The sequence below is a fragment of the Aegilops tauschii genome, chromosome 5 (genome assembly GCF_002575655.3).
Source record: "Aegilops tauschii subsp. strangulata cultivar AL8/78 chromosome 5, Aet v6.0, whole genome shotgun sequence".
Classification (NCBI taxonomy): Eukaryota; Viridiplantae; Streptophyta; class Magnoliopsida; order Poales; family Poaceae; genus Aegilops; species Aegilops tauschii.
The window spans coordinates 78,521,568-78,533,391 of record NC_053039.3 but is presented as its reverse complement, the minus strand read 5'-3'; the positions used below and the strand labels follow the sequence as shown (position 1 = coordinate 78,533,391).

Here is an 11,824-nt window from a genome sequence, read left to right as displayed (position 1 = left end):
CGTTCATTTGATCAGTTACTCTAGGTTGAACTGATTGCAGAATTATATCATTGTCCTGCCCTGCCGTTGAAGTAAACAACCTAAAGAAATAATTTGAAATATATTCCTTTAGTTCTTCTGCCTTCTCTACCCAGGACCCATCTTCTTTCCTCAGCTTCTGAATGGTATTACGCTTTTTCCTCTCCGAAGCAAAGGCATGGAAAAAAGCTGTATTTTTATCTCCAAACTGCAACCATTTGACATGGGCTCTTTGCTTCCAAAAAAGGTTGTGTTGCTTCTCTACTCGATCCAATTTCTCATTTATAACATGCTCTCGGTTGACCTTGTCTTGACTTATTTCACTTCTTCTGATCATTTCCAATTCATCTTTTAACTTCTTTATTCTCTTTTGAAGGTCTCCTAGTACGTTACAATCCCAAGCTTTTAAGTCCATGGCTACAGTTTTGATGCCTTGAGATAGTACCACCACTTTTGATATGTGAAACGTTCCAGGCATTTGTGCCAATATCTTCACATTCTTCTTCACCCAACCATTTAGCCTCGAATCTGAATGTGTTTCCTTTTCCAATCCTTTTGTATTGTGTCATGGTTCCATCGATTGAAACAGTGATCGGCCTATGGTCTGAGTGCCTCGGGTCGCCATTTATCACCCGATAAGATGGGAAGCGTACACACCACTCTCTAGATCCAGTAGCCCGATCCAATCTTTCCTTGACATAAAGTTTAGCATCATGGCTATTATTTCTCCATGTATACTTGTCGCCAAGAATAGCCGAGGTCACGTAGTCCACATTCTGCAAGTGCCATTCTGAAACTTTCCATTGATCTTTGGCTACGGGGTGTACCTCCTTTTTTCTCATGGCCATACAACACTTCATTAAAATCTCCGACACACAGCCATGGAAGATTTAGTTGTTGGTTTAGAATCCTTAGTAATTTCCAAGTCTTATCCTTTTTATCCGAGGAAGGTTCACCATATATGCGCGTAAACCGCCATTTGTACCCATCTTGCTCAACAATCTCCATATCTATGTGATATCTTGAGTAGTTGTGGAGTTCTGCGTTGACATGCTTTTTCCACATGAGGGCAAGACCCCCACTTTTACCTTCGCAATCCTTCACTATCATTTTTGACATTCCCAATAAATATTGGAGCCATTGCATCCTTCTCTTGTCCATCTTTGTCTCGGACAAGAAAAGGATATCGGGGTCTTCCTGCTTCTGGAGATCCAGAAGCCCTCTAACTGTCGGGTCGTTCCCCAGTCCCCGGCGGTTTCATACCGTTATTCTCATTTTGACTCGCCGGGCTGTCCCTGCAGCCCAGCGCTTCCAAACTCTAATATTTGTTTTTCTGCATATTGTTTTGCTCTAGCTTGTCCCTCCTCTTCTCCGTCAATCTCCATTCTTGCCTTCTTCGAAAATTCCCCCTCATCATCGAACTCCATGTATTCAGCAAACCTTTTCTTGGGTCCCAAAACAAGGGGTACTCTCTGTTGCTTCCCTTTTGGTTTATTCACCCTTCTGAAAGTAGTTTGCTTCCCCTTTGTTTCAGATTTTTGAACCAACCTCTCTTCTCTTTCTTCAATCTCGACCTTTTTGCCTTTTCCATCATGAGTCCTTTCACTACCGCCATGTTGACATGGTAGGGTCGCTGTTTCATTAGTCACTTCAGACCCCGCTCCTGCTTTATGTTCCCTTTCTGAAAAAGGTTCAGATTTCCTCTCCTCCTCCTCCTCAAACACTAGTTTCTTGCCCCTTGTAGGTTCTGTTTGGTCACCTAGTGCAATTTTGAGCGGGCGTCCTTTCCTTTTTCTAGTGTGGCAGCTGGACACAAAGACACGCTATAACGACATACGGCGATGCGCTTCAAACAGGCAACATTAACACACACAAAAAAGAGAGAAGTACGCCATTCAAATATTCTAGCTATCACGTTCCCGGCGCGGCGCGTGCTTTCTTTACCGCGTGGTGGGGACGTGGAACTATCATCTATGGCACCGATCGTGATCACTCGTGGAGACAACGTGGCCGTAGGGTCCGCGTCACTGCCACGCGCGTGAACGATAGGAAGAGACGACATACCTAGCATTTGCGTTCGTTTGACTGCTCCCTGGTGTGCTGATATTGCGGTTTAACGGGTCGGGTCCTGCTTTAGCGATCACACTCTGATGTGGATGAACGCGGCAGCTCGTTCCTTTCAGATCGAGACAGAGAGCCATGCGAACGAAGGTTATCTAACAAAAATCAATAAAGCTCTTTGAATCCCAAAAAGAAGGCTGAAAACTACTACTCCAAGTTAATTAACTTAGGTTAGTTTTGGCGCCGTGATGGCTTTTCAAAAATCATATTTTTTTTCTACAATAAAAGGCTGACACCAGTTGAAACAAAATCCTCAAAGATGCGCCATCTCAGCTGCCTCTATCTTGTCTTCGTGCCCAGACAAATAACCCGGCCGGTCCGTCGGTTTTGGTCAGGATCAGTGTGCCTCCGACTGCGACCCTGTAGGCGGTTCAGGCCTCACATCCGTTCCAACTACGACGACCCGAGCCCGCAGCGAAAACGAATCAAAGGTGGGCACAGCACGCCCACGGTATACTTTGCCGTGTGGAGCCAGCATCCTAACTGGCCACCTTCCCGTCAGCGATGCATGGCGCCCTATATAAGCGACAGAATCATCCAAGGTGCTCCATTGCATTCGCAAAGCCCCGTTCGCTGGCATCCAGATCACCCATTTCGTTCCTGCAATCATAACAAGTTCGTTCGACCGGCCCACAAATTGGTTCAGATCAAGCCCTGCGCCATCGCCATGTCTTCGACGACGGCGGCGGCATCCGACGTCGCCGGCGTCTGGTTCTTCGGCAAGCTCTCCGCCGCCATCCGTGGGAAGAAGCGGCAGGCCGTGCCGACGGTGAGCCACGCCGAGCACCAACACCAGATGGGAGGGGCCGGTCATGGCAAGAAGGCGGCCGCGGCGGCGAAGCCTTCCGTCGTCGACCGGAAGGAGGCCGGCGGCGGTGGGATGTCGGACGCGACGGTGTACCTGCTGCTCGACCGCTTCGCACCCAGCTAGTGCTCGCTCGTCTCACCCACCCCTGCTTGCTCGTGTACCTCGACTGTATATGTAACTACGTTTCTTAATTCCGTTCTTGTACCGAGACATTATGCAGAAACTCTGGTTGAATTTTTCTTCATTAGTCCATCCCTTAAAACTTAATTCTCCATACTCTAAAAAAACTTAATTCTCCAAAAAGGAGAATTTTGCCAATTCATCCAAACTCCATTGGAACATATATTATCACGACATATTAATTTCAAAACTGAGAATTCAAGTACACACATTCAAGTACGTGCGTATCAAATTTAATATTTTTCAAACTTAGCCATTCAAATTTCAAACACAATATAGGTCCAAATGAAATATAAGAATCCAAATAAAACATGACCAAAGCACAAGAATCAAGTGATATGAAGTAACCAACGGTGCTCAACAATATCTTCTTGGAGTGGTTCAGATCTTATGGGTTCTCGATCCTTCGGTGTGGTTGTATTCTGTTGGAGTGATGTTCCAACTCTACCATGACATTATTTTAGAGGAACCGCAAGTTTTTCGGGTCATCTCTCTCATCCTTGATGATCATGTTGTGCAAGATAATACATGTTATCATGACCTTCTAGAGGCTCCGAGGCTTCCAATACTCAGCAGGGGCATGGACAATCACAAAGTGAAGTGTTTTTTACCGCTCGAACTGTCGCGCGTAATCCTCATCCGTCCACGCGGCCTCTGCGTGGAGGGGCGGCTGCTGCTGCTCCTTATCGTCCGAGTAGAGCATCACCGCCGTCTTGAACGGCAGAGCCGTGGACCCCGACGGGCCTGGGGCCGTGGGTGGCGGCGCCATGATCTGGAGCTCTCCTCAGATCCTCCTACCGAGGGAGAACCACTTGTTACGGCTGCCGAACTTGCCCATCATAGCGATGAGCAGAGGAAAGCAGAGGCAAGGCGAGGCGGCGTTGTGCAAGGAGAGGAGGTAGGGTTTGCAGGCGCGGCCAGACTGCTTAAATAACCGGGGTAGGCGGACTGGCCCACATGCGGGCGCAACGGTCGAAGTAGGCTTCTTGGACGCCGCATCCACATTGAAGTGGCACCGGTCAGCCGTTTGGTCACGTCGGCCTGAGCGGCATGAATGTGGTAGGTGACCGCCACATGTCCACTCTGGAGCGACATGAATGTGTGGTGAGTATTCTGGAGCGGAACATGCAACGAGAGCTTCGGATGGGACCGTGCAGCAGGCGCCAACGTGGCACGCATCCCGACGCCCGTAAACCTCCCCAGGTTTGTTCCGATTTGTGGGAATACAAACACCGAACCGCTCCACTGATGTTTGTGCACAGTGTTGGATGACAAAAGGTGACCGGACCGCGCTGCACAAACATTTATGGGTGTTTTGATACACGATGTTGGAGTTGCCCTTACACTTGAGATAGCAAAAAGGAACGGGAAGCATTGACATGAAGCTTACTAAGCACGCTTGCTATCAGACATATACGCAAAAATCATAGGTGCACAATTTTCCACAGTTCTGACCTTTCCACGGAGGTCACCTTAGAGCATCTACAACCGGGCTTTTGAATTGCAGACGGCGAGCTTATTGTCGTGTCCCGCCTCCACCTCAATGACTCCCAATTAATGGGGTCATCGCCACCGATCCGTCGACAGACACAGCGCTACTGATGCTCGACATGGGATCGAAATATAAAAGGACAGGAAGAGGAAGAGACGAAAAGCGTGGTTTGACTTTATGTGGTTCAAGTGGGCTGATGTGGGCCGGTCCAACGTGGCGGACGTCTCCAGGTCTCCCATACCTGCCTCCGATTTGGGTTGGGTTTAAAGGATGCCGGTCAGAAGACATGGGCCAATGTGGGTCGGTTTGACATGACAGACGCGTCTAGGCCTCCCCATACCAGCCCTAAATTTAGGCAGGGTTTCCCTAAATTTTGACAGAGTTTGAGGTATGTCCGTCAGCCCATACGAGTCCAGGCCTCCCATACCCGTCTCAGATTTGGGTTGGATTTAAGTGGTGCTGGTCAATCCAACCGTGTGTATAGAGCCGCTCTCGGGAGGCCGGCTGGGTCACCTTTTTCTGACCAGGCAAGCGGCCCTCCTGCTCAGACGCTTCATTCCTCGTACGTGACGACGTAGCTACATTCATTATATTCTACCTGTTGAGATTCGTCAAGCACACAAACAATCGGAAATCGGACATGCTACCATGTAAGGGAGATCAATAATGATACATACAGATGCAAGAATTAATCGGAATCAGGCAGGCCTCTTGCCCTCTCATTCTACGTGTGAACTAAACAAACAAACCATACAATAAATTACAAACAGAAGAAAATGAGCTGGGAAAAAAGAACCAAAATGGGCAAAGCTCTAAAAAAAGGGAGGTCGTCGCCGGAGAGGGAAATGCACAACTATTTACACCTCTTCTTGGTCTTCTGTCACACGAGCAAAGGTCGCCGTCAGTGGGAGTAGGAGCTCGGCTCGTCGCCGCTGTATACCGTCTCGCTGGAGCCGAAAACAGGCTTCTCCTCCTCCCACTTGACGATCTCCCGGCCGTAGCGGATCGCCGAGCAGACAGACTGCTGGTCCAGGGCGTTCACGTAGGATACATAGAGCTTCCGCTCTGTGAGCGAGTGGAACAGCCTCTTGAATTTCACGCCGATGTAGTGCGCGGCCATCTGCGCCAGCGACGCGCCATTGTGGCTGCCGCGCTTGCTTCTGCTGGTTCCGTCAATCAGATTGCGACTTACCAACGGGGTGAATTCAGCAAACCAGTCGCATGCGGTTAGCGGGGATTTACCAATCTTCTGCTCTAGAAGATCAAACTTGGTCAGGAGTAGGAGAAAATTCATCTGCTCGAACGTTGGATGAAGAGCAATGCTCTCAAATAACTGTTTGCTCTCTATCATCTTGTTGACAACGGTGCCATTTGCATCCTCGTAGTACTCGTCATAATCGCTAACCGCAACACAGAAGATGACAAGGCTGACATCATCGAACATCTGCAGCCATTTGCTGTTCTCCCGCAATCCTTTATTGTTTATTCTGATCAGCTGGTACCTGATAACAAAACATAACTTTCATTGTGAGTATTACTATCACAGTTCTTAATAGTAATATAGGAATCCAACATAGAATGTAAATATATGGTGTGCTGAGCTGAACGAGATACTAAATGTACATGTGTGCTTTCCATCGCAACAGACATTTGACAAAATACCATGGAAATTGGCCTCATGAAATCAGAAGGGAAAGACTAACAGGAACCCACGCATATATGCATTTTTTATTACATAATTAGCTAATGGTGCTGAAATATTGTAAGCTATGGAAAAACTACATGTAACACAAGTAAATACCAGACCATCCCTGCCTTTTGTGACAAAAGATCTACCTTAGCAACGTGTCTTGTGGATCAAGCTCATCAGCAACCCGCAAATCCAAAGCCAGCTGCGGGAAAGAGATATCTGTAGATGCTAATCCATCCGAGGATGTTATTCCATCAGCATAGAGGATATCGATATCACAGAGCTCATATTCCGTTCGAGAAATATCAACTACCTGATCATTTCAAATGCACAAAGGCCAAAGAATGAATGATCACAATTGGACAACTAAATCACTACTAAAGAAGTCCAAGATAGGAATGGATATGAAAACATCAAACCAGGTAAACGAGCAAAATTTTCAACAGAACAACAATAGTACCCTGTCAAGGAAGTAACTGGCAGCAGACGGAAGGAACGGCAGTTCATTTCTTCGTCTATATGTAGCTTGAATAGCAGGATCTTTCCATAGTTCCTCAACCAGTGGCGCATATTCACGACTAGCTGCAGGGAAAATGTCTTCAAGATTACCCAAAGCCATGGCCTTTAGAATCCAATCCGAGAATGCTTTCAAGCGTGGGACAATGGAGTACTCAGTAACTTCTTCATCACAGAACCCCGACTCAGGACGCCCTGCAAAAAACATGTGGCTGTTAGGGTCAGTTCTAGCCAAACAGTTAGCATAGGAGTCCTCCGCTTGGTTTCAGTTGCTTCACAAGGTACCATGAATCTAAGACTATGTGTTTAATATGAAGCAGAACAAATGGTGGATAGACATGATCATACCAGAGCTAGAAGGATCGTGTTGGCAGAGTTTTCTTCTATCAGCTAAAACTTCCTCTTCAAACCGTTCACGGCCTTCAAGAAGTATACCAATGTAGCGATATATGTTACTTTGTATGATAAGTTTGAGATCTTCACACTCATCCATCGAAAATGGTTTACTCTTGTATGAGAATTTAGCCTGAGATTCGAGAGATTCGGAATTAATTGCTAGTCTACAACAGTATTGCAAATGACATTTGGCACTGCAGAAGATTTAGTCAGTGCACATGTGGAATGTAAATCTTGATACCGATATAACAGTGTGAATACCGGTTGTAATTGGACGGTGACCTTAATGCAGCTAGTCAACTTATCAGTTCGTGAACATGAACACAATAGACGTCAATAGCCATATGTACCTGTTTGAGTATGGTGCTTGTCCCTGATCCAACTAACAGAAGTTTCTGGGTCGTCCTTTGCTCCAAGTATTCAGGTCGATTTACTACATTAATAGCCTCTTCGCCGCATTGATTAGTCATTTTATTAGGAGTTGGCAATGACAGGACAGGACTAAGCAGCTTCACTATAGGCTGGTGAAAAGTGCAGATAAATTTAACTTTGGTCAGATTCCTCACGGGGAAATACAGGTTACCTAAGAAAAGATGAATTCTAGAACTACCTTATCCCAAATCTTTCCTTTAACAGTTTTTTGGCCTTCCTCTTGGTAACTCCCATCAGCATTCAACCAAAAGTGAGGTTTCCCAGCACACTGAACTCCTGCCAACTGAAACCAAAGATATATGTAAGGAAAAATGCACCTTACGAATCTAAAAATGAGGTAGGAATAAATTAATTCCGAACCTTAAGTATTTGCAGCTCAGATTTTGTAATCTCACGGCCATTTACCAAGATTCCGGTGCTCCCATTGCTCGCCTTTTGAACTAAAGCACCTCCAACATTTAGATTTGCGCTTATTATGCAATGGGGTTTGTGTCCCTCCTGTAACGTTATCGAAGAAGAGTTTAAAACCAGAGTTGTGGACGACATATATCATCAACATTTATGCGAAGAAGCAAGCAAAAATAATCATGCAATGATTGAAATTCTGAAATGGCATGTGCGGGATAAAAGAATGACATTTTCTAACTTGAAATTCCATTTTCCCCAAAAAATAAGTCGGCACAAGCTATGACACCCAGACACTGCAATATTCCTATTTACTACTCCCTCCGTTCCTAAATATAAGTCTTTTAGAGATTCCACTAGATGGACTACATACGGAGCAAAATGAATGAATCTAAACTTAAAATGCATCTATATACATCCGTATGTGGTTCATAGTGCAATCTCTACAAAGACTTACATTTAGGAACGGAGGGAGTATGATGTACTATTTTACATACTCCCTCCGTTCCAAAATAGATGACCCAACTTTGTACTAACTTTAATATAAAGTTGGGTCATCTATTTTGGAACGGAGGGAGTACATACTACTGCTAATATGTGCTAACCTTGGTGTGCAACTATGTACTACTCTCAACTAGAAAAAGAAATGTAGCAACTTCTCCTGATTTAGGGACAATACCAACCACCATGATTCCTAGGATTTGATAATTCGTTCAAACCATGATAAGATCATAAGACATCATGGCTCTACCAGCTCACTAAAAAAAACATCAATATTCAAAATAGTCAACTACTCCCTCTGTTCCTAAATATTTGTCTTTTTAGAGATTTCAAATGGACTACCACATACGGATGTATATAGACATATTTTAGAGTGTAGATTCACTCATTTTGCTCCGTATGTAGTCACTTGTTGAAATCCCTAGAAAGACAAATATTTAGGAACGGAGTAGATATTTGACAATATCAAAGCTCAACAGCACTATCCCTCCAGATCTTTCTACATATTTCCCACCAAGAATAATTAAATATACAGTCTCATGATTTTCATCCAATACAGAACCTACACAGCTCAATCATATCAGGTAACTATCCGGTGAAAACCCATGCAAAGACCCTAAAGGAGTAATCTTTCACTTTCAGTTGCAGCATTGACAAGGGCAACACGCCAACAACCTATGTTCCACCTTTAATAACCATAAATGTTAAATCTAAGCATTCAACAGAATATTCCAAATTACTCCACGTCTCCTATGAGAAGTTCAGAACCATACACAGAAACCTCAAGATGTCTCTTGTATGTTCGTGGGGGCACTTGACTAACAATCAGGGTTTTATTCTCTCCCTATCTCTGTTCCCATTCTCGTCTCTCTCTTCCGTTCCTTTCTTCCAGCAAGGGCGCAGAGGGGAGCCTGCCGACAGGCAACGCCGCCACAACTGGCTTAGGAGGTCTCCGAGGAGGTAAGAAAGAGGGGAAAGGCAAGACCCTAGGGGGGCGGGTTCTTATTTTTTTTTTTCCTCGATTATATTGGGATGAAGTTCTCCAAGATGAGTTGGAAGCTGGTTTGTGGGAGGTTTAAAGCTCGGATCTCGGGATTTGAGGTCGAGTTTTACCTTCAATTCGATTTATTTATTTTCATGGAAATTAATGATGAATTTAGAAGTTGCTGTCTTTCAGAGCTGAAAGCTCAGATTTAAGGCCAAATATGGTATCTGATTTGAGTTTTTTTTTCCTAGTTGATTGATTGAAAACTCTAGTTCATCTAGTTGAAGGACGTTGTTCATTAGTTGGAAGCAGGGGTTGGAAGTTGGGGAGTGGAGGTTGGACAGATTCATGGTTGAAATCTAGATGGATTTTTTTTTTTTTAAAAAGAGGGAAACCACCTGCCTGAAATCTAGATGGATGTCTAATAGAAAGTGAATGTGTTTGGGTAGAAACCCTCCATATTTTTGGTTGAAAGCTGCTTCTATTTTTTATGTGAGTGAGAATAGCAGGCACCATGTCCGTCGACAAATGTGAACCCCCCCCCCCCCACCCCCACCACCAGCACCAGCACCAGCACCAAACAAACATTTAGTTTTGCACTTGAAATGGAAATGTAGACGAATTCACTACTGATTGGCTAAAACACAATTGTGACATCATACTATAGGGTTATAGAGGCCACCCAAAATAGGTTCCTTACATCACGGACAAGACTGATAGACAAAGCAAACGAACAGATTAACTCTCGTGCCAAAACCTTGACTCACGTACCTTGCCCCAGAAGCCGGATACCTTGTCGTACCAATAGAAGCCAGGACGGAGCCTGGAAGGAGGGCACGCGCATCCCTGCAGCAAAGCTAGCTCCTCCGGTGACAACTTAGCCCCATTAACGTAAATGTCCTCCGGGCGCAGCTGGTTCGCTGCGCATTCACGCTCGCTTCTCATGACGAGCTCCACCTCCGCCGCACTGATCAGTCGCCGCAGCACGCGTGAGCCTCGGCCCAGGGCATTCCGCCTCGACTCGGCCACGGGCCGCCCGATGCAGGACAAGCACTTGCGGCCCTCCGGCATGGACCCCATTGCCCGGAGCACGCAAGCCGAGCAGTACCGTGCGCCGCAGGCGAGGCACGCCTCCTTGTCCCCACGGCCCCAGAAGCCGCCTCCCTTCCCGCATCTGTAGCAGCCCCGGGACTTGGCTCCCGTCGGGTGGTTCCCCGCCTCGAAATGCGCCGGCGAGAGGGAGCCGCTGGATCGAGCGGCGGCAGGCAGGGCCTCGTCGGCGGTTTCGTCCTCGTCGTCGTCCTCCTCCTCCTCCTCCTCGGATGATTCGAGGAGGGAGCAGCTGGTCTCGGCGAAGGAGACGGTGGGCTGGTGGGGAACCGACGGCATCCCGGCCCCCTCCTCTTCCTCCTTGTCGTCGTCATCGGCGTCAGAGGGGGAGGAGGGGAGCTCGGCGGAGTGGTGCGCGGCGGCGTGGTGGTTCTCGATGACGGAGGTCGGGGAGTCGGCGACCGCCTGGGCGCCACCACCCCCCGCGGGGCCCCCGGAGGAGCGAGGAGGCCCCGCCGCGTGCTGCTGCGCGTGGATGGCGGAGCAGAGGGAGGAGGGGGTGAGGGGCCGCACGACGGGGAGCGGCGAGGAGCCGGTGGGCGGCGGCGAGGAGGAGGAGGAGAGGGCGGCGAGCGGGATGTGGGAGAGGTCGAGCGGGATGGCGCGCGGGAGGGAGTAGGGGAGCGGCGGGCCGTCGTACTCCGCCGCGAAGGAGTACTCGGCGTCGCCGGCGACGGTGACGGCGGAGGCCATGCGTGTCGGCGGCGGGGCGGAGCACGAGGCTGGCTGGGGCTAGGGTTTGGGGAGGAGCGGCATGGGGGACGGGGACGGGGAGGTGGGGAACCCTAGACGTGGGGAGAGGGGAAAGGTGGGGCGGAGAGAGTAGCTTTTTTGGAGCATGCGCGAGGGAGGGAGCGGAGCGGAGATGGGGAGGGAGAGAGGAGGGAGGAGGGAGGAGTCGTCGCGGGGAAGGAAGACTGCTTGCGGCTTTTGTCGTGCACCGCGTCCACGGTGGACCAGTAGATCGTCGTCCCCTACCTGCTTCGACTGTGATGGGCTCCTTCTTTTCCTTTCTGGGTGACCTGCAATGAATTCTAATCTTATTTTAGGTTTCTGGGCAGATTATATTTATCTAAACATACACCAACTAACTGATTTAGAAGACAATAGCATCTCAAGTTTTGATGCAAACCATAGTAGACTAGAAGGTACTACCTCACTTTCATATTA

General features: G+C 47.7%; 1 protein-coding gene across 1 annotated transcript; it reads right to left on the bottom strand.

Moving 5' to 3' along the window:
- Positions 1–5,249: 5,249 nt before the first annotated feature.
- On the bottom strand, positions 5,250–11,557 carry LOC109773642 (extra-large guanine nucleotide-binding protein 1). The gene is made up of 8 exons (XM_020332342.4): positions 10,316–11,557; positions 8,014–8,151; positions 7,832–7,936; positions 7,572–7,742; positions 7,174–7,351; positions 6,770–7,020; positions 6,456–6,622; positions 5,250–6,121 (listed from the first exon to the last, which is right to left on the bottom strand). Exons 1-8 carry the CDS (start codon positions 11,345–11,347, stop codon positions 5,521–5,523), a joined length of 2,643 nt encoding a protein of 880 aa, XP_020187931.3. The 5' UTR covers positions 11,348–11,557; the 3' UTR covers positions 5,250–5,520.
- Positions 11,558–11,824: the final 267 nt, after the last annotated feature.